At 38.3% G+C, this 26,408-nt stretch overlaps 1 protein-coding gene across 1 annotated transcript; it reads left to right on the forward strand.

Annotated features, from left to right (window-relative positions):
• Positions 1-9: 9 nt before the first annotated feature.
• DYNC1LI1 (dynein cytoplasmic 1 light intermediate chain 1) lies at positions 10-26,062 on the forward strand. The gene is made up of 13 exons (XM_075745733.1): positions 10-242; positions 578-651; positions 10,815-10,931; positions 12,618-12,848; positions 16,126-16,295; positions 17,456-17,549; positions 19,247-19,382; positions 19,760-19,871; positions 21,130-21,189; positions 21,314-21,358; positions 22,378-22,498; positions 22,686-22,844; positions 25,120-26,062. The coding sequence occupies exons 1-13, from the start codon at positions 88-90 to the stop codon at positions 25,227-25,229; spliced, it is 1,584 nt and encodes a 527-aa protein (XP_075601848.1). The 5' UTR covers positions 10-87; the 3' UTR covers positions 25,230-26,062.
• The last annotated feature ends 346 nt before the right edge of the window (positions 26,063-26,408 follow it).

The raw sequence follows: 26,408 nt of genomic DNA on the forward strand, positions 1-26,408 counted from the left end.
CAACATCCGGGTTCCTGTCAGCCGCTGCGCCGCCGCCGCCCGTTCCGTGTCTCAGGGAGGCGGCGGGGTAGGGAGGAGGCAGCGAAGATGGCGGCGGCGGTGGGGAGAGCCGGTTCCTTCGGCTCCTCTTCGTCCGGGCTCAGTTCGGCTGCCGGCTTCTCTTCTCCTTCGTCCGCCGCCGCGACCAACAACAACGCGGAGCTGCGGGCAGGCGGCGATGAGGACGATGGGCAGAACCTCTGGTAACCGCCCGCCCCGCCCCGCGGCCGGGGAACGGGGCGCGCGCTCACCGTTACCGCCCTCGCAGCGACTCCTTGCCCTGCGGGGGAGCCGGGGCGGGGGGTGGAAGGGGCGGGGGGGGGAAGAAGGGCTGGCTAATCCCCCCCTCCTGCCTTCCATCCCTCTCAGTCAGTGAGCTAAGGGGGGGGGGGGAGGGCTCCTCCCCTTGGCAGTGGCAACTCCTGCCCTGCCCCCCGTTTCCCATGCCTTTTTTTACGCTCCCCACCGGAGGTGGTGAGGGTAGAGGCCGGGAGGAAGCGGGACTCCCCTCTTAAGCGTTGTCGTCTCTCCGCGTTAGGTCCTGCATCCTCAGTGAGGTGTCCACGCGCTCCCGCTCTAAGCTACCTTCGGGGAAGAACGTCCTCCTGCTGGGTGAGAAAAGCATCCCACTCCCCTTCCCCTCCCTGCCGCACGCTCCGTGCTCCTTGACCCTGTCTTGGGCGTCTGGAGCTTCTCATTTAGTGCCCGAAGGGAGGGAGGAAGGAGGGGGGTGTGTGTGTGTGATGGTGGCAAGGTGCTGGCTTAGCTCTCTCGCTTCTTCCCTTGCATGTTTTTGCTTCATTTTGGGTAGCCAATATCCAGAGATGCTTCAGCTATCCCACTCATTGTAGGTACCTCGCCATAATACCCTTACTGTTCTTCTAGTTCCTTGGGTAGAGATGGCTTGGAAGGGTGTTTTTTGTTGTCTTTCTGCCCCAATGAGTGTTGACTTCGGGGTGCATGTGGGTCCTTCAACCTTTTCTGAAACCACCCTCGTTCATGCAACCAGTGCAGCTTGCTGGTCCTTATGGCGTGTCATACAAACACAAAAATTGCTTTCGTGGCCTGTACGGTATCAATGACGGCTGCTGCCTGTTGGCTGGAGGGCGGGGTAGGCTTTATGGGCGTGTTGGTTGCGTTCTGCCCACATGCACCGAGCTTGTCAGCAGCAATATCATCAGCAAGTTGTGCAGCAGCAGCATCGTTTACTGCTGCTGGCTTTCATTGTGTTCTGTTATCTCCACCCAGTACGTTAGTCCAACCTTGCGCTTGGAAAGGATTAGGAGTTACAGAATAGGACTTTGACAGGGTGATAATGAGAGACCCAGCTATTATTCAGTGTTGGGAGAAAGAAGAAAAATGATAGGTCAAGCAAAATTAAAAGCTTCATGGAGGAGGGGGAGAAATGGGTGCTGCTACCTGTGTGTGTATGTTATTGCTATTATTATTAGTGGGGTTTTTTTTGTTGGTTTTCTTTTTGGCTTAAAGGCTATTAAATACTATTACCAGCAGACAATTCAATGAATTTGAGTGGATGGATTTGTTAGCTGCTTCTTCCCTTCTTTGCCAACCTCCTCGTCCCCAGAAAAAACTGTGTGTTCGTATTCGGAAACGTGGTTAAAACTCTGTAAAGATATTCCTGTGGACTCTATGCACGGTGTGATTCTATGTAGTCTTGTGGTTTGTACTCTCTTGAGGTTTTTCAAGTTAGATTTTTTTTCCCCTCCATAATCCTAAAGCAAAGTTCTATTGATATTAAAGAAAGATTTCATAATGATTGACAGCTTTTTATGTGATATTTTGAAACTAAATTGGATGATTGTCCTTGTTGAAGTTGGAAGATTCTTCTTCAAGCTGTGATCCTTGTCAAGAAGATTACACTCTTGGTTTTCCTCTCCCTTTGTAGTCAGGCAATCCTTAGTGCTCAATAACTGGAGACTGTGCCTCCTTCAGAACTGGAGAGGACACCATAAAATGTTTCCAAATGCTCATTTAGTTCATGATGCTTAGTTTGTTGTATAGAAATTTTACCAGTTTATGTAGAGCTTATAGAATGACTTAATGTAACACTTCTTTCTTCTTTTTTTGACTGATGCATTTTTAAAAATATGTCCAGATTTGTAGAAGAAATTCTCGTTCTTTCTTAGGAACTGTGTTTTCTAGAAGGCCATGGTCCAAGGAAAAAAAGCTTGGCATGTATTTAGGAAAAGAGCATCAGATCTTAGGACTGGCAAGGACCATGGCCATGTTTTTTGTGAGAATACCTAATCCATGTATTACACTTTGCTGTTCACTTGCGAGTCATGATGCTGCTCCTGAAGCACACTGGCACAGGAAAAGGAGATGTCCTAGGTATTCTGTATTGGGCAGGTTCAGTATGTGAAGTTCTGTCTCTTCAGGTTCTTGAGATGTGTGTTTGCAATTTCTCTGTTATCTCGCACTTCCTCTATTTTTAAGCTTTGTGCCTTTAAATAGTTTGGTACTAGGTTTTGTTGTTAATACAGATCACTTCTTGCTGTGACTATTTTCAGTTTCATCATTCTTTGAATACTTTTAAGCAGGAGTTGTAAAAATGACCAGGGTCTTCATGGTTTTCACTCATTTTGTGGTAGGCAAATATTTGCAGTATAAACAGTTATATTGGTCAAAACTTCCCAGCTGAACTATGATATATAGTGACAAATGAATTGGGTTGTTTTTTTTCCAATGCAAACTACATTTAAAAAAAAAAAATCCCCTAAGCTTCCAACCTGCCTCCAACCCACCTCCAAAAAAAAAAAAAACCCCACATAAAAAACAATTATAAAAACCTACCACTTTTACTGTTCTTTTGTTTGCTAGGACAGGTCTTCTAATTTGCCTTCAGCATTTATATTTTTCAAACACAGCATATACTTGTATGCCTAGTTGTTCTGGGAACCTGGCTATATCTGGCATGCTAATTCTGCTATTTCAGTATTTATTTATAGTTATGTTAACATCTCATTTTTAAGAACCTGGAAAGTAGTTCAAGACATCACAAAAATAACTAAAGGAAACTGGAATGTGAAATGTTAATCTCTAGATATGGCACGTAGTTTTGTGAAGTGAAGGTTAGCATATAATACTAGTAATTCTCTGCTCAAAATCAGCCCAAAAAATTTAATTAACTCTATAGTTTTGCTTCTCCAAAATTGTTTCATTTACAGACATTTTTTCAATAACTATTTTTCTGTGAAGACTTTAAACTTTGGCACTGCATGTAGCATAAAAGTATTGTTCTGGTCTTGTATGATCAAATAATAAAAATGCAAGCTTTCCTAAACTTTTTTTGTAGTGCAAGTATGCTCTTATTCCTAGGCAGTTCTGTCATAGTGACCATAGCTACCTCATTTAGCAAACTATCGTAGCAGGGAATGTAAGATGTCCCTGCCTTCTTAAGGAAATTGGGTACTGTCAGTGACATTTCTAGGTACTTTTTGCAGATAGCCAAAGGAGTGTGGTTTTGTTGTTGAGTGTGGGTTTTGTTGTTGTTTTTTTCTTTTTTTTTTTTTTCTCCTGGTGTCTCTTCTGCTCACTTGTGTAATAAAGGTAGCTGATCGGAGGAGTTGCTTTTTGTTGAGTGTGATGAGAAAACTGATGCTTGTAACTCTTGTTCATTCCCTTCCTGAATTATATCTGAACCAGCAAGTGGAATAGACGGAGCAGCTAAGAAGTCACCATTGCAGGTTACGGATGGAATTCCTAGCACTATAGAATGTGTGTGTTTGAATCTTTGAGCTCTGCTTCTGTCCAGTGGCTGTCAGGATGCTTGAGAAGAAGTTTCCACAGTCTACAGCTAACTTACAGGCACACTTTTCTGTGTGTACATCTATTGGGAATGGCTGTTGTTGTAGAAAATGGTGCATCTTGAAGAGCAGTCTTAGCTTGCTAGTTTCTTTTAGTGGACCCATGGAATGTAGTGAACTTCAAAATTAAGTTCTGCAACAGCAAATTGTCATGAGAGTATATAAACTCAGTATAAAATCTGCTAGCTTAAATTTTTACTGAACACTACAAAAATTACTTTTCCACTTTTTTTCCTATTCAAGTAGCTGAAAGATTTGCTGTGATCATTTCATCATTACAGTACAATAAATACTGCTTGTTGATACTGTCCATACTTCTTAATTCTCTAGTACTACAGAAGTTAAGTCAGATAGCTTCTTTTCCTCTTCTTTATCTTCTAGGGTGATGAAAGCCTTCCAATTGTAGCTGTTTTGTTTCAATCAGCAGAGTTATATTGCTAAAGTGTCAATTATTTTGATGTGGCATTGACTTAGATAAAATTCTAATTGATTGTTTTGCATCTATGTTTTTTTAGAACTAAGTAGTACTTCATAGTGTCCTTCCTGCTATAATACCTTTCCAAAAAGCCAGAATTACATGGATGCTGTGTAGTAAAACTTACTTAGAACAGCACAGGAAGTTCTGAAATTCTTGAATTGCATTTATTTTAATTTGTCTCTGCTTTGCCAGAGGTGCTGCTGATTGTGGGATCTGTCTCTGAAATAGTTCCATAGGTGAGGAACAGTGAAAGGAATTGTGCTTCTGTGTTCTCCAGGCAGGTTAGTGGCAGGAGTACTAATAAAGATGTCCCTTTGATACTAATGCAAGATTATTCTATTTTGGTAGTGAACCTGGGTAAAATACACTAGATGACTTACTGCTGTGTTAAAGGAGAAGGCTTGCATTAGAGATGTATGCTGTTTGTTTTCGCTGTAGAATTCTCTGCAATATTTGGCTTTCTGATTGTGGGTTTCTCCAAGGATAAGTGATACCGCTGTACCTGTTTCCACAGTCAGGCCATGTATTCTTGTGGTGCAGGACTTGACAAAAGGCATGATGGAACAGTTGTCTACAATCTGCTTTCTATCATGTTGTAATGCAGAAGTGCAATGAAGGTGCTTCTCAGAAAAGTTATTTAATTTTTCATTGCTACAAAGATACCAAATGAATCGTCTGTGAGGGGAAAGAGTTACCTCTTTACCTGGTGGAGTAAAACAAACTTAGAGGAGGAGTTTTTTGTCCAGCGAGTAGAATTTATTGGCAAGTTATTTGAAGACTTGATATGACGTACTTATTGTGAGCTTCCATGTTGTTCTGAGGGATTCTAGAGAAGGATCTCATCAACCTAATTAATTTTGTTCTTCAGTTCTCTGAAAGCAAACTAAATTTGGCTTACTCTGATTATTTTGGTCTTGTTCTGCAAAAGATGTTCTTCAATTACTATAGTATGTGTAAACAAGTCTCCTTCACTAATGTGCAGCTGTGGAAAAGGCAGTTATTAGCTTGTGAGAAGTGTTTTATCTTGAAAATAGCTATAGTACACATGTGCTTGGTTCTAGTAGCCAGATGACTGTTATGTCTCCACTCTACTATATTAGGATTCAGTGATTCCATGTGGTGTGGAATAGAGAGATCTCTGTGATTCTGGGAAGGCATCTTTGCCCTGTTTGATAGTTTGGACTTGGGTTTGGGTTTGATGACTTTGTTCTATCGTATTGAAGTGGAGTTTTTCTATTAATAAAAATATTCAATATTGTGTGTTAGAAATATTAGATGTGAATTACTCTATCCAGAAGCTGCCTTTGCTTTGTAAAAAGTATAAAGCTTGTTCACGAAATATGCTTTTTTGCGGGGCAGAAGGGGTTAATTAGAAGCATTATCTCTAGTTTTACTTGGCCTTGTTTGAATATATTTTTTAGAGTTGTAGAATTCCTGTATCAAGACAAATTTTAATTGATGGTTTTAAAAAGCAAACAAAAATCTCCGTCAAGGAACCAGTAGGATTATAGATTACACACATTTAAGTGCATCCAGGGCTTTTCAAAGAGCTATTGGGGGGGGGGGGGGAATGAGAGCCTGGGATGGAAGGGGGGCAGACCAACAATACTGATGACACAAAAGAAACATTCATCTCTTGCTGCTTTGCCTTGCCATATTTTAAACACACTTGACACTTTGTAGTGGAGAAACTATTTAAATAAAAATCAAAATTTGTATCTGTCCTGGAGATAACACGTTGATTGCTCTTCTGTGTACAGACTTCTGTGAGAAGTAAGAAATGTCTTGTTTTAAGACAAGTGAAAAATCTACTTCTGTTTTCATTTTCTAAATTGAAAACAATGTGGAAATAGCATCAGTAGTAAATATTATTAATTTTAAAATGTTTAATTCAAAGTTTAGAGAAGGTCTGTAATAGAGACCCTAAGTTCTCTCTATTGTGATAGTTTATGGTTGAACAGTTTAAGTAGCAGTTCGTAGATCAGTGCCTGCTTGCTCGCATTCACAGAAGGCGATTCATTCACCTCATTGCCCATCCTTCCCATCTATGGGCAACCATTCGGCTAAATTCTGTATTGTAGCAAACCATTTAGTGATACTCCATTTTCTGCTCAGTAAACATCCTTTTTGGCTGGAGTAACAAGAAGGGAGGAGGCTGGGCAGGGGTTTATATTATGGCTTCCTATATCTTTGAGGGCAGGAACAAGAAGGGCCATCATAAAACTCTTGTAGAGAGTAGCACCTTGGACAGAGAAGCTGTGAGGAGCACGACCCCAAACTTGAGGAGCTTATCAGAGGAGTGAAGTGTAGCAGTGTGGGGATAAAAATGAAACGGCTTTTGTTTAGTTGAGTAGAAGACTTTCCATTTTGTTAACGAGATGGTGAAATACTGTGTGTAAGCAGATTGGTTTGGCTTTGTTTCAACTGCTTCTTAGCCTGACTTTTCTGCAAAATTGAATCTGTTGTCCCTCTTGTGTTCAGCTTTGGTGTATAGCGCTGTTTGCCGGCAGCTTCACTTCTGTTTCCTCACTGTAGTATTAATGTGTAAGTGCAGTTTGATGTAATGGAGAATTTTAGTTCTTTAGCATTTACTCTGGAGAAGGAGGACCTCTTATGATACTTGCAAAAGAAGGCTGCCAAATCTTAAATTTGCAACAATCTACTTGATTTTTTTTTTTAGTATTTAATGCTAATTGCATTACTATGTTGTAGATTATCCACCAGACCTAAAATAATGAACAGACTTTAATTTCCTCACAAATATTTCCCCCTTCCTCTGGTGGAGAGAAGCTTCTATATGTACTAAAGTTTAGAGAAGTCTTAAAAGATAGCATTGCACGCATTTCTCATTAATTTGATAATGAGATTTGTAATAACAATTCAGGAGTTTTAAATAAGCACTGGTTTAAGATTTATTTGTATTTTGATATTCTTGCTGAAGAGTAACTACAAAGCAAAATTACACTGCTGCTCTTTCCCAGCATAACTTGACGTATTCAAAGTCTGTTGACTTTTCAGATGTTTTATATTGAAGACTTTATGTTGGAAAAAATAAGTTAACAACAAGGATACAAATACATTTGCAGCTGTCACAATTCTAAAAGGTATATGCAACATACTAAAAATAGAAAGTAGAGGTAGATAGAACCTCAAGTCTTAGCATGTTCTCTTGGCCAAGGCAGTCATCTTTTCCTAACTTTTTGTGATGAATTGTGTGGGTAAAAAGGAGGAAGTCCTTATGTGATATATGATGGTCCCTGGGTTTACTTTCTGACAGCTTTTTCCATGATATTGACTCTAATTTAGCTTAAATCTGTTGAGAACTCTGGATCTCCCGTGGAATAGGGCACACTTGGCTAGGTAGCTATCTTGCAGCCTTGCAAATGAGTCGTCCTGTTTGTACATTACTTGGTTTATGCATTGCTAATTTGTTTTGGACCACTCTTCAATATTGCTTCTAACCATTTTCTCCACACATCTTTTGGTTTCTCTTCTATCATCTGCAAACTGTGCTATTTTCTTCATTTGTCTCAGCAATTAATGAAAGTAGTACCAAACCCTTCAAACTCCGCTGATGCATCATTCTGGCTTTCTAGTGAATGACGAGCACTGTTCTCTGCATGCAGTAACTTGTATGATACAGTTATATATGTCAGTGATCCACCTACCTGATCTTGGTGTTTTGAAATGGGTGGATATTTGCTAAGGAGAAGGGACTAGAGAATCTTCTTCACAGAACAGATTAAAATTAACTAATTCCATAATGGAAGGCTGAAATGACTACTGTGCATACATATGTGTCCAACGGTACTAATTTTACATCGGATCAACTTGTGTTACGCTGTACTGCTAAAATTTCTTCCTGTGTAGGAAGATAATTATCCTGAAGATAATTACTGGAAAACTTGAGGAGGGAAAATACAATTCCAGCTCTTACTTTGCTATGAGACATTACCTTAACAGTACTTGAACTTCAGCTTACTTCAGGCATTTGGAAATAACGAGAGTGGGGAGGAAATCACACAATGCACAGCTGTGATAAGGGGCTTCTGGGATGTATATTTCATGTTTGCCTATATTGTTTAGTATGGGCACTTTCAAACAATAACGTTGCATACTGGCATTTGTACAAGTATGTTTTAGTTTAGACTGCTTAAGTGTATCTTTTGTGATGTTTAGAATTTTTTATAACCGCAGATGTTTCTTAGACTTAAGTTGCAGCCATTTTTGTTAAGAACTGGCAGATATACTTTGCAGAAGATGCTAAACTTTCCCAATGTAAACAAGTTGTAATTTTTACTGCCACCTGTGTGAAACAAACTAGTATGCAAGAGAACTTGGAGGTCAGCTGTTCTGAAAGTGCAGCCCCTCTTTCAAAGGAGTAACAAGTCTTGTTCGGTCTTACCTTTTTGAGCCTTCTGCTGGCACTAATTAATTAAAGCTGCCTGTTCAAAAAGGGAAAATAATAGAATGAATCATACAGAAATTGTTGGCAAAAGTAATAGCAACTTCAACGGCATAACATGTCAGTGCAGCAGCTCTTACTATAGTCTCACAAGTTATTTGTAGATGACAAATTTAAGAAGCTTGGAGGAAAAACTTCTTCCCTCTGAGGGTGATGGAGTACTGGAACAGGCTGCCCAGAGAGGTTGTGGAGTCTCTTTCTCTGGAGATATTGAAAACCTGCCTGGATGCAATCCTGTGCAACCTGCTCTAGGTGATCCTGCTTTAGCAGGGGGTTGGACTAGATGATCTCCAGAGGTCCTTTCCGACCCCTACCGTTCTGTGTGATAAGTGCTTGCATGAGCGCAGAGGAGGAATTGTAATTAATCTCTGGTAAAGAAGCTTGAACTCTTCACTTCTTGGGCAGAACTTTCATTTAAAAGAATATCCTCACAAGAAGAGGAAAGACTTGGTGTATGAATAGAAAATAGCTGTGTTTTCCAATGTTTATTTAAAATTAGCTATAGTTGTTTTCTCAGGTGCATCTTGATTTAATAAAGTTAAGGGCCTAGCAAACAAACTTAAAAGCTACTGATATAACTTCAGTTTTCACTTAATTTTTCTACACTTAAGCAGATCTTAAATTTCAGTTCTGATCCCTTTTTTTAATCTTTGTTTTTTGGGCTTTTTTTTGTTTGTTTGTTTGATTTTTTGTGGGTGGTGGGTTTTTTAATGCTTTTTCATTCCACTGAGTAAAATTCTCTGGGCTACTTGGAGTAAACAATCTTATGCTTTCTGGTAGCTTCTAGACTATTAGTGAAATCTGAACCTAAAGCTGAACTCTAAATTGAATACTTCATGCGGTAATCTTGGGAAAGATATGTTGAGTAAATTCAAAATCAGTCTATCAGAAGTATGGTTTTTCTGCTCTTTTATGTGGTTATATCTGTAGTCTTTTTCATGTAGCCGTAATGTTGTCTATAAGATCATGGTCAATTCCCTTTTAAAGGGAAAACTTCATCCTTGCATTTAGCAGTGAAAATTACTGTCCTTCAACTCTTTTCTTTGTTATGTAGTTAAAAGCAAGTGTTTATACTTTTGCTGTATAGGAGAGCCTTGGGGGAAAAAAAATGTTCTATTTGGCGTAAAACCGATAAGGTACTTCTTAGAAACCTGAATTTTTTTAATGTCTAACTGTTATGTGCCCATTGTACTGCCAAATTAGAGTGGAAAAACCCTGCTTTGTGTCCAAATTCAGCTTGGTTACTTTTTCAAACTGGAAAAATGGCAGGTGAAGTTTTCCAGCTCTGGAACGTATGGTTAGAAATAGAAGTTTTTCAAGAAGAGTCTCTGGAAATAGTTGAGGTGTTTACACTGAGTCTATGCTGGTTATCCAAGCTTCCTTTAGAGGGGAGAGAATAGGAGTGAATGGATCTGGATTACAGGCTTGTCACTGTGTGTGTAGCCGAATACATGTATATCGAAAGGCGGTGGGCTCACTGTTTGTTGCCTCTCTCTAAGGTTTCTTTAGACCTGTAACAGAGAAATGTTTCAAAAAAACCCCCAACCCATAAAAGCTAAGGAGACAATCTGCCTTAATGAGCCTGGTGGTGCGTGCTGCTTGGTATGAGAGAGTTCTATATTGTATTCTCCTGATTGTAAGACGAGCTTACTGTGACTTGAACTCTACTTTAGAAAGACTTTCTTACTGCTTTGGTTGCAGTTGCAAGACTGAAATTGTTTGAGGTGCTTAACTATTCCTTAAGGTATCTTCTTAAAGATACATGTAAGCCTATTTCAGATAGGATAGTTAGTGGCATAATTGCATTTATCAATAATTAGAAATAAGATCTGAAGCTGAGGCATGCACTTTGAACAGATGGATGAGTTGGGCAAAGCCCGCTATATTTCAAAACTTTAATGAGCTCAGTCACCCTGTTAGTATATAGTTTCCTTCTTGCCCCTGGTGGTTTTTAATATGTAACTGCAATTAAAGATTGAGTGGTATCTAACTTCTTTCTCTCCAGGTGAAGACGGAGCAGGTAAAACTAGCTTAATAGGAAAAATTCAAGGCATAGAGGAATACAAAAAAGGAAGAGGAATGGAGTATTTGTATTTAAATGTGCATGATGAAGATCGAGATGGTAAGTTTGTATGTCTAATAGCATCTTAAACCACTTTGAAAGCAATGGTTCAGTAGTGTGATATTTGGAATGACAGTGGGATGTTTTTCTTGATAATTTGCAGGAATCCAGCTTAGGCCATGAGCGATTTGCATCATGAGGAAGTTTCTCAGTGTAATTCTTTAGTAGATACCATGAATGACAACTTAAGTGGTAGAGGAGGAGAGGAACCAGTCAAAAGACCAGGGAAGCAGTCTTAGCTGCAACATTCTGAATGGATGGTAGGCAAAAGTGCATTCCTCAGACCTAGAGGAAAAGGTGCCTGGGCTCTTATCTTGCATCTCAATTATTGCAGAAAGGATTTTTCTTTTTGGACATACAGAGAAACCTTTGTCTTGGTGGGTTTCAAGACAGAAATCTGCTAGACTATGTATCATGTATTGATGGGTAGGAAAATGCGCACAATGCTAAAGGAGACTTTTAAAACAAACAACAATAGCAAAAAAAGCCAAACTACCAACCCAAAGATTTGGAGGAAGGAGAAAGTAAAGTAGAAGCTGTGTTTCAACTTGCTTGAGTTGGCTTATGGCTAGAAGGTAAAAAAGATGTTTTAAGATCCAGACCCCAAATTCCTGTAGTTATGGAATGAATAATTGATGCTTATATATGGGAGGGACACGGAAAGGAGTATGACCGGGCACTGTAGAGGTCCAGTGAATTATCTAGAGGCAATGCTTGTAGAGGGAGTGGGATGTGAATAAGGACATACTGGGAGCTGTGTAGAAAAAATGGGAACTCTTGTCCATGCTATAAGGACAAATATATAGCTAGAAAGAGAAATAGAAGTAGTTGGCTTTTTTTTTTTTTCTGAAATCATCTGCTTTCCTGACTTCCATGTCTGGCTATTGGTCTCAAAGATGACTTGACCAAGGTTAAGAGGATTCAAAGTTTGGTCTAAACATCTTCCTCAGAACTTCTGTAATGAGTAATAAAAACTTACCTGAAGGCAAAATATAATTATATTAAAATATCTAACTTTGAATCACCAGCTCTTCATTAACTGCAGAAGTTTCTCTGAATATTGGAGTATGGTGGTTTTGGGGGGGTGGGGGGGAGCAGGGGGGAAAGCAGTAGGATGGTCTGTTTGTATGGTGATTGTCCTTTTGCAAATCTGAAGAACAACTTTCTTGCCCACTAACTCCATCCAAGTCATTAAAAACTTGCAGTTCTGCCCCAGTTTTCTGAAGGGCCAAGGTACATTCTGTTCTTTAAGAGTTGTATAGGCATATCATGTTGGAGTTTTGAAGGGGAGATAGCAGTCCTTGAGAGCAGAGCAGACCAAGGGCTGAGAAGGGATGGCTGAATTCACCCAGTTCTCCCCTTCTAAGTTGCATCTTGAAGAAAACATGTTACCTGTCTAAAATGGTGAACATTAATTTTGGAAATGTTGAGTGCTATGTCTGGATTCTCACTTTCAGGCAATGTATTTAAGATCTCAGTTATCAGCAATTAAGCATCAGGGTTTGGAGGAGGAGGTGCATCTCCACAAGCTGCAGTTTGCTGTGCTGTTATGTATGTCCAAGTGACTGATAGAACATGTCATCTGCTTTCTTCCTTGTATTTTACATGTCTAAAGCAGATTTAATAGCCATTACATAATGGACTGTTTCAAGTAAGTCTCATAAAATGTTTTCCCTTTTTTTGTAGACCAAACAAGATGTAATGTATGGATTTTGGATGGTGACCTGTATCACAAAGGTCTTCTTAAATTCGCAATGGAGGCAAGCTCTCTAAAGGACACTCTAATTATGTTGGTGGTAGACATGTCTAGGCCTTGGACTGCACTGGATTCTTTACAAAAATGGGCAAGTGTTGTAAGAGAACATATTGACAAGTTAAAAATTCCTCCCGAAGAAATGAAAGAAATGGAACAAAAGTGTGAGTATTCTGCAAATACGTAGGAATCCATTTAATTCAAATATGCTTAATGCTTTCTGCACCATTTAATGTCTCCATTGCAGTCTCTTTCATTCTTTGGAAATGTTACTTAAAGTTAGGAGGTATCAAGCAAGTCAAGCTTCAGATAAGTCTCAAGTAGCTATATGAACAATACTAGTATTTCTTTTTAATGCAAGTACCTTAATTGGGGGGGTGGGAGGGGAATGAACACAGCTGGGCTGAATTTAAAACCTTGCTTCTTACAAATTTTTCTAGGTAAGATTCTCCAAGTGAAAAAACTTCTTAGCTTTCAATTTTTTATTTTATTTTAAAAGCAAATCACTGCATCAGTTCCTTAACTGTTCCTGTAATTAGTCAGTCTAGAGAATTTGGGACCTGTTCCCTGCCTACCAAAAGTGTAAATGTTGAAAGGATTCATGACAGCATGGTAATGTCTGGGCTTTTTCTACCTGAAGAGTTTTATCATAATTATTATTGATACTAATGCAGCTATATGCTTGTTTTGGCATGGATATGATATAACTCTGTCAGTGTCTTGTCTTTTTAGTTTTAAACATGTAGAACACAAAAAGATTTTGCAGGATTCCTTAAATTACCTGACTGAATGCACTAACGTCATAGCTCCCTGTTACTTTTGGGTAGCTGCTGCATTTCCTTTAGGGTACTAAAGCATGAGTCTGAGCAAATAGCATGATTAAATTTTGTCTGTAAGTTGTCTGAAGTTGCTCTCTGGAACTGAAATGTTCTTAAGCAACTGACTGCCACATTGCTGAATGGCTTTTTCAGAAATGCAGGTTGTAGCCATGCTGTGATAAAGTAGCCCATAATGTGACAAGTGTAGATACTCTGGAATGGGGGGAGGATGTTGGTTGTTTTGTTTATTCTTTTGAGAGAGATATTCCTCTAAGGGGAGGTACCATCTTTGAGAATCACATCTTCCACAACAAGAACTTGTTTAGGAGGGAGGAGCTGAGCAATCTGGGTGTGAGTTTTGGTTTGGTTTTGTTTTCAGGGGATGGTGTTAGTGTATGTATTAAACACGTGCCCCAAACAGTTTCAGGATAGGATTTTACTGGATTAAAGTAGTAAGGACGCAACATCTCCGTTATCAAAAATGTGTAGGCTGATAGTTTTGCTCTTTACCGACTGAGTGAACAGAACAGTCAAACTCTACAAAATCCAGAAAATTTAAGTGATGAAGCGACTCAAAAGAAAGCAGCTGCTCATTAAAAGTTTTGTCTGTTCTCTTTTTTTATCATCTCGTCTAATTCTTATGGATATTGATGGTCTGTATGTTGGGTATAATAGAAGTCCTGGACACAATCCAGATATGACTGGAAGCTGGTTTTGTTTTGAACCTCCTGTGATGTGGCTTCCTGTATTGCTAGGCAGGCAGCAGCTTGATGCTGCCAAAAGGAGAAGGGAGGAACCTTGCTTGCCTGACTTTTGCCTGCATGTTCCTACTTTATTCTTGTGTCAGGCTCAGTGCTCCTGAGAGGCTCCTACAAGCTGGTTTAACTTGCTAAGAGGAGTGAAATCTACTGAGGGTTTATGTGTGTAGTTTCTGGAGGTGTGCTGCTGCATTTGTCTTCCAGTCCAGCAACTTAACTCCACTCAAAGACAGACCCTGTGAGGACTAAAACCAGTGTGGGAAAGCATTAGGGGATACATAGCAGCTGTGTGTGAAGGGTTGGAATGGCTCTTCCTGTTACTGAATTCAGCTGTGTCTAATGAGGCCTTGTGGCCTGGTCATTTTAATTGTGTCTGTAAGGAAGATCTGAGATTGTATTCCACAATCTTTGAGCTGTGAGATACCACATCAATCTTCCCTTTTACTGTACTTGTATAAAGATTAGTTATGTTATGATCATACAATGGGAATTTTAGGAATCCACTGGAGGACTTCTAGCACTGGAGTAGCATGATTTTTATTTTAGCGTGCAATTATTCCAGAACAGACAGGATGCTGTGTAGGAAAGATTCCCTTGAGTAGCTTGCATATCTTGGTGACAACTCTGGGTTTAAAACATAGTCAGTTTGGAGGCTCTCAGACCAGACTGAAGTACCAGCACTCCCTGAATAAGAGCCTGAGTTGACTGTTCAAGTAGAGATGATAATCTGTGCACATGCTTTTTGTTATTGTGGGCTCTAAGATCTGCAGAAATGTTGAATAATCTTGGCCTAATAAATCCTTTTTCTCTGGGGTGTTGAAGTAAGTCTGGCTCTGTTAATTCAACTAATGCTTTTCTAGGTGCGAACTCAGAGGGCTTCAATCAGTTTAGTGAAGGTGGAGTGAATTAACGTAAATCAGGATGAAGCAGTGAGAATGTCTTGGAGTACTTAGCTTTTAGTGTGTGTGATTCAGCTAAATTGTCTTGCTGCCTGATTTTTTTTTTTTTTTTTTGATGAATTGGGATGTGCTACTCATGGAAAAGTAACCAGTGGTGGGTTTTGGTAGAAACCTATTTCTGCTGTGTGAAACAGGACGTGTGGTGTGAAAAGTACAGATATTTGATGCCTAATACTGCATCCCTGACTAGGACTAGTAAGCGACTGTGTGGTTATGTGCATCAGAACCTAAAAAGAGATTTACAAGTGTAACTTTATCTTTTTTTCTAATTCTTGTCATATTCTGACTTACCCCTTGCTAAATTTTAAAGTGGTATCTGATCTATTGTAAAATCATACCAAATATTTAATATGCTATTAGCTAATTATAAAGCTAGTTAACAACTAGTGTTTCTACATTCTATTCTTTTCGCTTATTACTGCTGTATACTCTCTGTACAGAGAGAGAAGTGTGAGCAAAGGGGTTTTAGGTAAAACCTGGTATACGGTAGCAGCTAAGCAGTATGAGGATTAATTCTGTTTATTCTAGCAAACTGTTCCATTAATTTTTGCCAAGAAGAATGCAAGGAAAATTATGTCCTTTAGGAAATGTATCGAGCAATAATAGTTAATAGCAACTGCCTAGCAGTTCCACGATGATAAAATAAAAATGGGTTAATGCTGTCCCTATAGACAGTTTCATCTGATCATGTTCTGGCTGCTGCTAAGGCAGATCTCAAACTTACTAGTTCTCTCCTGTGCTGCACAGAGCAAAGTAGTAGTCAGCACTTAGTGCATGCTCATTTTTTTTCTACATAAAGAAGCAGAAGTATTATACAATCAACAGTGCTAGAGATCAATGGCAGTGGAAATCATTGTTGAAATAATAAAGTAGCTGATCTTTTAATATAACTTTTTTTACTTTCAGTGGTAAGAGACTTCCAGGAATATATAGAACCAGGCGAGGATTTTCCAGCTTCTCCACAGAGAAGAAATACATCATTACAGGAAGACAAAGATGACAGTGTGATTTTACCCCTGGGTGCAGATACACTAACATGTAACTTAGGCATTCCAGTAGTAGTAGTTTGTACAAAGGTTTGTTTCACGTTTTAGGTTTTTTGTGTATTTTCTTTAAGCAACTGTCAATTGTGGATTTGGGGTGGGAAGCAAATGGTTATTAAGTCATTCTATATACCTTGCATAAGAATTCTTTAAAAATGTATAATGCTGAAGGTTGGTTATCTTTTGGAAGCCTGCAGTGCATGTTACTTTGGGATTAGTTTTTCCTTTAGTTCTACCAGTTTCCAAGGAATTGAGCAATACCTCAGACCTGGTTTTGCTCACAGGCGTGAGCCAGTCAGTAAGCAAGTAGAATTCCTCTTGATCTCCACAGTCCTCCTTATTCCACAAATAGTGTTTTGGTAGGTTTTTCTAATATTTCTGATCTTTTCCTGAAGATGAATATATTTGAGGATTGTAATTAGTAAAGTCCTGCTCTATTAACTTTCCTCAGTTCTTCGGGGTGTTTCTGTGATCTGTTTTGGTTTCTGTTAGATATGTAACCATATTCTTAGTCTAAACAAAAAATGGCTTGGTTTTCTTGTGGCTGCTTTTTGGTTTTGGCTTTGAAGAGCTCCCAGCTCTTCAGTTCTCACTGGCATTAAGCACACTGCATCTGCAGCCTCTGCTGGCCCACAGTGAAAGAATAAACCTTTTGATGCATATGCTGTTCCTTCACTGGAAGGCTAACCCTCTCGTTTGAAAAGCACCTTTATTCTCACCTGCTAGCTCTCTGTTATTCTTCTCCCATGCACGCTTTTTTTTCTGCTTCTACATTTCTTGCTTTTGCCGCCCTTTGCAAAGGGCTAGTTAGTAACTGGATAAAAAACGCTATTTTACACAGTGTATGAAAATACACTGGGGAGAAAATGGTGGTGTCATTGAGTGGAGTCAGTCTTCAACAGAGACTTTGAGTTACTGCACTGGAGGCAGAGAGGAGGAGTGAATGAAAAATGACAATCACTTTAAGTCCCGAGTCAATGCTGACCACAATACATGCACATCAAGTTACATATTTTTAAAGAAAGAAAAATGTTCAATTATGCTTCTAAACTATCTCAGCAGGTTTTTGGTTTCCTCTGCACCATGCACCCTACTCCATCCCCCTTGCCCAGTTGTGAACTGCATGCGTAGCAGCACTTCTATTTCAACAGACAACTGAAATTGGTATACTAATTTTGTGTTTATTTTGACAGTGTGATGCCATCAGCGTTCTGGAAAAAGAACATGACTACAGAGATGAACACTTTGACTTCATTCAGTCACATATCAGACGGTTTTGCTTACAGTGTATCCTTTAACATGTCTTAAAGATGATAATGACTCAAATCTCTGCATTATGACCAGCTTAAAAGAATATTTGTGTCTACACCAAAGTAGTATGCAACTCCTTTACTGTAGCTGGCAGTCTGCTTCAGCTACTCCTACAGACAACATTGAGTTAAACTTTTCTGGTTTTGAGGGGGGAGGTTGTTGGTTTGGGGTTTTTTTGGAGGGGGAGTATGTGGGTTTTTTGGGTTTTGTTTGGGTTTGGGGTTTTGTTGGTTTTTTTTTTTCTAAGAGCTGCAAGTCTAGCATGTCCCCTTACCATGAATTTCTTTACTTGCCTTCATTTCCATATTTACGGGTCAGTTTGCAAATCAGTGCATCTTAGCTGACAAGACACCTAAATGAATTATCTTGTTGTTATTATTTTAAATATGATCTTGCTTCAGATGCACCTAAGGCATGTTATTCTTTTTGACCCAAATATGCAGCCTTTTCAGTGTTCAGTAATACCACAGGATGAGGTGATGAGGGAAGGAAGGAAGTGTGAATTGCTTTAGGAAAGATCCACTGTCTGCTTTTGTGTTGGTGCAGAGACAATGCATGTAAACTGTCGCTGTGCTATTATTTTTAAACTTCGTTTTTTTAAAAAGTGTGTAAAACACCGATTAGTGTTGTTTAGTCAGCTGGACATGTGGAGATCTAGATTTTAGATGCCAGTAATATGCCTATGTTGTGTTACCATCACTTGTGCTGTGGTAAAGAGAAGTTTAAATGCTATTGGAGAGACAGCAGTTAACAGATGGAAAAATTAGTTCAAGAACCTGAGACCTCAGTTGAGTACCCAGATGGCACTTCCTTCAAAAGGCTTCTAAGACCTAATTTTTCAAAATGCAATTATGGGTAATTGTAATAAGTCTTGTGGTTGGAAGAAGAATATGAAAAATTAGTAGGAATTAGTCTCCATGGTTGTATATGTCAGCAACTTGGAATCGTATTCTAAACTTCACTGAATGGGAATTGGATCCCACTGTATAACTTTCTTCTAGAATTTTAATCACATGCACATAGAAATAAATTAGGGTTTGGCATTTTTATAATCCCAAAGTAGAAATCACTCAAAACTTCCCTGGCTGCTTTTATTAATCCTGTGCCTAAGCTGTGTTAACTTGATACTGAACCATGCTGGAATACTAAGCACTCTCTTGGTCTTTCAGTGATTGATATACAGCACAACTCATTTGCCTTCATTTCATTCGAAAGCAGATCACTGTATAATGGAAGAACTTACTCCCCTAATCTAAAAACCCAGGTGGGGAAGTGAAAGATCTTTGGCATTTTTGAAGCTACTGGTGTTAATGCTGTAGCGTCTGCGTTGCAGGATGGGATAGTGACAAGATAGAAGGATATGGCATGAATGATATGAAGACAGTTTTGAAGACATGGTGAAACTGTGGGTATTGTGGGCTTTGAAAGTGAGAAGAGCCTGTACTTTACCCTAAACGCAGTAGCTGAGTTGGCCTAAAATGAATGCAGAAAGAAAGATTTAAATTGCTACATCACTTATTTCAAAGATTAAGTGTTGGAAGTTTGACCTATTTGATTTTTGCGTTCCCCCTCTAAATTCTACAAAGGAGATAACCTTTAAGCTAACAAAACTAGGTCACCTTAGTCTCTCTTACTGGCCAGTAAACTGAGTTTTCTTTAACAAGTTTATTCAGATGGGGCAGCACTTATTTACACTTCAGTAAAGGAGAACAAAAACATTGATTTAGTGTATAAATATATAGTCCAGAAGTTGTATGGATTTCCTTTCAATGTTCCAGCTGTTGTTGTGGAAAAAGACGCTGTATTTATGTAAGTTGTCTGCATTATTATGTGTATATGGCTACAAAAATGTATTTGTGCAAGACCGTAAACAGCATTTAGAGCCTTTTTTATTTACATTTTTTTAAAGTTCCATTTAACATTCTCCTGAGTTGAAGTTTGAGTGCCAGTGGATTGAGATTACAAATACTGGCTGCCCCAAAGATAAATGTTAAACCCAGAGATGTTGCTCTTCTCTGTTATGGTGAACTAATCTCTAATTAGTTGTACTAGTCAATAACTAACTTGCCCAGGAAAATGGGAGCTACGACAACTTTCCTGGCTTTCAGTTCCGTGCAATTCAGGATTGCATACAACAATAACCTGAAGCAACAATAGACTTTAAAGCCAAATAATCCTTTATCTAGTCCTGCAGGTTGGGATAATGACAAGAAGATAGGAATATTGCACGAGAACTTTCAGACACTAAAAGCAGAAGACAGTTTTGAAGATATCATAACAAAACCACCAGTCAGAAAGGTAAATTGAGATTTATTTTTTTTTGCATTCAACTTCTTACCTATTTATTTACCTGTCAGTTTTTTGATTGTTTCTCTTTCTTTGAGACTTCGCTTCCAGTTTATCATAAGTGTGATAAACTGTGTGGTTTTTTTCTTATTTTGTCTTTTTATTTTGTTCTTAAAGTTCTTCTTTAGTTATCAAAACATCATTATGTATTTGTGTTCTGTATGGCTCTTCAGCTTACACTGGTTTGTCTGGGTTTTTTTCTGCTGCTGTTACATTGTTCAAGACTACAAATACACTTGTTTTGCTTTTAATACATATTTGATATTGAAAAGTCTGTGTCATTTAACTGTTGGTCAGGTTGAGTTGGTGTGGTTTTTTAAGAACACTCCATTTTGCTCCGAGTTGCTTCTAACTTCATAGCGCTTTCTGTTGGAGTATTTAAAATAAGAAAGCCTGAGATAGTGTAAAATCAACAATAAAACATGTGAAAACAGATTCTATGTATATTCAATATATTTTCTCTTGTGTGCTATTTAACAAAAGGCTTTCACAGAACTAGCTGAAAACACGTGTGGGGCTGTTGAACAAAATGCCAGCTGCAGTGGGCTCCATGTGTACAGAAGTTACTGAAGGCAAATATTTCTATGGCTGCTTCTAATGAAGCCAGGAATTTGATCATATTTCCAAGGGTTAAATATTTTAGCTGAGAAAATGAATACTACATCCTTTCTGCAATCTTTAGGGAAAAAATCAAGACATGTATAGTAGTATGTTAAATCATAACTGTCCAAGGAAAACATAACTGATAATTTTTTTTTTTGCATGCATATAAACTTCAGGCCTGGATTATCAACTTTGATATTGATATGTGCCATGTTTGTTTTGGCAAAGTTTTTGTGGTGAGCTTATTTGGAGGGAGTATGCTTGCAATTCGATGCGTAGACCTGTTGAAGCAATGCAGGTGCAGAGTCACTTTTGCCATAGTTATTGAGGCCCAACCTTGGTATTATTTTATAGATAAGTCTATGGAGACATGAGCATGCTGCACATCTGTGAACATTTCTTACAGATCCTGAGATCTATTTCTCTTCTAATTAATTTAGCTTAAATGGAATCATGGTCTTAAATATAGAAAATGTGGTCTGCAGTCATCATAGTACTTTACACATTTACTTCATTGTTGAATACCTTGGTTGTATTCATGGGGAAGTATAAAAGGAAATACTCTCATTTTTTTAGTCAAAATCATGTTAATGTTTTTGTATTGCAGTTTGTTCATGAAAAAGAAATTGTAGCAGAAGATGACCAAGTATTTCTTATGAAGCAGCAGGTAATTTTCTGTCTATAAAACAAGCAGCCAGTGTTTCATTTAACAACATTCTTGATACAAGTTTGGGTTTGTATTCTTAGTTACTGTAATATCTAACTACATGGGTTTATTTGGTTTTTTGCAGTCACAGTTGGCGAAACAACCACCTACTGCTGCAGGAAGGCCAGTGGTTAGTAATAAAAACTTTAAATATCATCATATGAAAATGATTCACTTTCATATATTTAGAGGGTTGCTTGTTTTAATTGCACTATCAAATACACCTTGATCTAATTTTCTTAAACTACATAGTGTTTAAAGTCTACGTCATACACTGCTCTAAAATATGACACTTCTTCACGGCTAGTCATGACAACTTGTGTTGATGACAAGGGCTAAATGTCATGGCTTTACTTTTCATATGTTAGAATGCATCTAAGCAGTCAGTTAACCCCCCCTTTCTGTCCCAAAAGTGTGCCAGGGAGCAAACTATGTTGGCTGAATTGCCTTGGTGAGTTTTATATCCTAAATTTGGCACTATCTCTCTAGGAATATTCAGACTCTGGCATAAAATTAAGGTCAAATGAAAACTATGATATCATCTACATTTAAAATACAAATAAAATAACTAAAAGGTAACACAAGTTTAATGGGGAGCATGTGATCTTATAAAGGTAGCTTTACCATTTTAGATGAACTGTGATTTTGCAGAAATATGACTTGTTATCCTTGAAGTAATGAATAATGCTTTTACTGCTGGGCTGCATTTAGTCCTTTCCAGACTATTGGTGTCTTTCCAAGAAATTTGGTGTAGTTCCTCTATGATCTAATTGGTGCAGTTTTCATTACGGTCAGAGGCACTACTAATACATGGATTTTCAAGTTTCTCATTGACATAAAATGAAAAGCTTCACTACTGCTTTAGTTGCACTAAAGTTAGTATTTTTAAGAATGTTATACAAGTGGTTAAAATAAAAAAAACCCAAACACTTGTACACAATCATCAAAATCTAATCCCATATCATTTCAGTTGTGTGGGCTACTGCATTATTAAAAAACAAACAGAAAAAAACCCAACCCAAAACATTAGGAGCTGTGGGAACAAAATGCTGCTTTTCATGTACTCTTACACAGCATGATTTAATTCTGTAGAAGATTCAGTAGTTCAGCTTTGGAAATTTTTTTTTAAATTTATTTATTTTGTCATAGGATGCCTCTCCAAGAGTTCCTGGAGGATCTCCTAGGACACCAAATAGATCCGTAACGTCAAACGTTGCCAGTGTTACACCTATCCCTACTGGGTCAAAAAAAATTGATCCCAATATGAAAGGTACCTTTTCTTATGAGGGCACAAATACAGTTGGGGAAGTAAAACAGCTGCTGTGCCTGCTTTCTTTAATATGCTTACTTAAATTGACTAACACACAAAATCAGTATTTACTTAGAAAATACGGTTTTGGTTTGGTTTTGTCATTTGTTGGTTTTGTTTGTTTGTTTTTCCCTCTGTCCCCTTGTAGCTGGAGCTACTAGTGAAGGAGTCCTGGCTAACTTCTTCAATAGCCTCCTGAGCAAGAAAACTGGTTCCCCTGGTGGCCCTGGTGGTGTTGGTGGCAGTCCAGGAGGAGGTGGCACTGGAGGTGCTGGCAGCAACTTACCATCATCAGCAAAAAAGTCAGGTATGATTAATGATAAAAGATCAACTCAGTCTAAATTGTGAGTGTGGGGATCGTTCCTATTAGTATAGTTTATCAGAAGCATGAACATTACTGTATTTAACTGAATGTTTTATGGGCTAGGGTTTTGCTCTTGTTTTCACAGCAGTTTAGTATTACCTATTTATGGCACTCAGAGGATCAAAGAAAAACTTTTCATGTAGCTGTTTAAGCACGAATTGTATCCACATGACTTCTTCATTTTTCCTTTGTTTCCCACCATCCTAATAAATGGCTTATGCTATAAGCCATTTTTAACATTATTCAGATATATTGGGACTTAATTTCAGGGTGGTTTTTGGGGGTTTTTTTTAAACAATATTGTCAATGTTAAAATAACTTGTAAATTTTGTTTTGCTAGTGATCTAGCTCTGATGTGATAAAGGTTTTGGTTGATTGAGTTTGGTCATAGCCTATAAAGCTACTTCCATGTTTTCTGTTGATAGCATTTTATTACATGATGTGACTTATAATTAGTATTCATCTAAAAGTGTCTAATAGTGACTGCTCTAAATCTAGATGCAAGACTACTCTGGTGCTTCTTGCTATTCCAGACCAAAATGTTTCTGTATTACTTAAGAGCATACCTATACAGATATCTTCCCTCCCCCCTTCCCCAGAGGTTAGTAATGCTGTGCTCAGGTGAAATGCTGGTGTTTCATTGGTACTTGACATTAATGTTTATTTGTATGTCCTAAGAGGGAAAAACACCTTCCTTCCCACTAACAGTTTGTGTAGACTGACCCTGAAGTATTTTTTACACGTGTGCACTTCCCTTTTTTTAAATGCAAAGTTCAGTTGGCTGAGCAAAGTTTGAGTACTTCCTAATCTGCTGCAGGCAAAGACAGCAGTACTAGTTTGAACAGCACATGGAGGTTGTTCAAACAAATGCAGCTGACGCAACATGAGATGCCGAGAGCACTCACTGAAAAATTCTGTGGGGAGTGGCCGCCAGTGGGTTTAGATGATGCCAGGCAGGCGGAGGCAGCACTCCAGAAAAGTGCTGTGTCCAAGGCCAGGGCAGAAGCTTCAAGAACAGAATTAAACTACTAAGGAGAAAAAATGTCCTCAGAAATTTTCAACTATGCAACAAATGAAGGGTTAGAATGTAGCCGGTTTAATGTGGCGAAGGACTAGGTTTTCAAGGAGTTACCATAAATAAAAATGTTAGGCTCAGGTGTGCCCTCTTCACCTTCCTCAGTGTTTCTTGTCTTGCATTTAGTGTTATCTGTAAAACTCACTTTTCAAATCTGAAAATTGGCTCTTAAGATACTAGTTTGGCATTTGAGAATTACTCTTTCCCTCAGCAGCTATGGGAAATTCTTCTGCTTATTATTTGCAATTATTAGCTGCTTTGATTCAGATACGGTAGTAGCTTGCTTTAAATGATTTGAAGAGCAGCACAGTACATCTGGCAGAAATTAGCTTTGTGGATAGTTCCTATTAATCTGCATCTTCAGAAAGGATACTGGGACACTGCTAAAACTATACATGTGTCAGAATTTTCCTTTGCAGCCTGAGATACTGTGCACACCTGTCGTGGTGTTAGACTCTAAAGTTCTGCACTGCCTTTTCCTGTATCATCTCCTCCGTTCCTGTGACAGAACATGGCAGGATAGAAACCTAGATGGGGGAGTAAGAGTTAAGAGTAAAATGGTGGAGGGGAAAAATGGTGTTGTTAAGCTTGGATCAGGTCTAAGGGTGACTGCACAAACACTTGTGCCATTCTGAGTTAGGGAGGAGGTAAGTGGGTGTGTGTACCCATGAGCAGGTGTCAGGTTTATGCTGACCAAATATGTAGAACTGACTTCACTGGTCTGTGGTGAAACCCCTAATTTACATTCAGAATTATTTAAAATACATATGCAGAAAATTGTGTAGAAGTATTCATAACTGCTAGTCTTAGTAGACTTTTCTGTATCTTATACTTTAACTCTTTATACACTGACAATAAATAAATATATAGGTATGGGTGTTTCTTTGAGAAATCAGAAATACAGAAGGATGTGACTTTCTCTGTTTCCTCTCTGTCTCTTTTGGGTTTTGGCTTCATGCCTTCACTTTGCACCCAAAGTGTGCACTAACAATTTTTAGGATTTGTCTGATGCAAACCCATAGCTTTTTCTGGTTTGCTTTTTTTTGTTCAGTTTGAGAGGTGCTTCTTGAGAATTAAAGACACTATAGGTTTTCCCAAATCTAGTTCATAAACATGACTGAGCAATATGCATTTATTTTGTAGGTCAGAAGCCAGTTTTAACAGATGTTCAGGCAGAATTGGACAGAATTTCACGAAAACCTGAAATGGTATCTCCTACAACACCTACATCTACAGAAGGTGAAGCATCTTGAAGACACCAAATAAAACCAATTGTTCAGTTTTCTGGGATAATTAAAACTTGCCTCTGCCTCTTCCTTCAGTGACTGGAACTAAAGAACTGAATTATCTTTCAGAACACAGTTGATGTCTGTCTTTCTTTCATATGTGTTGCCCAACTTCACAAAAGGGAGCTGTACAGATGGAAAATGGTTATCACATCATGTAGGAGTACTGTTCACAGTGAAAGAATAGTAAATTAATTTTTTCTGGGTTTTGTTGAAAAGTTGGTATAATTCTGTAAAATTGCAAGTATGTCCACTTAAGTGATAGGGGTTGCTTAGAGCAGGAAAACTGAAACACACCACAGGCACTTAATTTATATTGATTTCCCAACCTGTTAGGCAAGTTTAATACCATCTTAAGTAGATAAACCTCTACAGGAGAGAAAAACTACTAGTTTTTGGAAGAGAAAATTAATTGCACAAAACTATAACAACAACAAACTGATTACACTTGAATGCTTCATTTGGAGTATGGTTAAAAAAAATAATCTGTTTGATCTCCTCTGAGATTTACACTGCATTCAAAAACCCATGCAAAAATTCATTCCAGATATAAGACTAAATTACTGGCCAGGTTTTTTTGTTTCTTCTTTGATTAATTTCAGACACTGAATAAAAGATATATAAAGAAAAAGCAGAGGTTCAATGTACAGACTATCAGTATCTGGATTTGTCTATATATATATGGCTCAGCCTTAATGTCCCCCACTATGTTTCCCACATTAGTTACGGTTTAAAATTGGTCATCAAAACTGTAATCAGTTAATAAAGTATTCTCTGCATTCAAATTTAAATAACTTTAATTGAAGCCATGGTGTTGTTCTTTGTTTACAGTTAAATCTAAGGATGTGGTGTAAAATGTCTTAAACCATGCTTTTATATTTTACCTCTCAGTGAATAATATCGCTGGTAGATATTTAAACTTCCTTAAAACATTGTTTCTGGAAGGAAGTGGAGAAGTCTGCAGTGTTTGTTCCTAGTAAAACTAGCTTATCTGACGGGTGGTTTCTGCTGTATTGTTTTAAAAGTTACACTAAAAGTTTTACTAGTTACACTAAGGATCCTGCTGATGACTCCAGTATATTGTCTAAGAAGGTTAGGACTTTACTTAAGCTTGGAGTACACAAATGTGGAGTATCACTTTACTGT

This window comes from Balearica regulorum, chromosome 2 (genome assembly GCF_011004875.1).
Source record: "Balearica regulorum gibbericeps isolate bBalReg1 chromosome 2, bBalReg1.pri, whole genome shotgun sequence".
Taxonomy (NCBI): Eukaryota; Metazoa; Chordata; class Aves; order Gruiformes; family Gruidae; genus Balearica; species Balearica regulorum.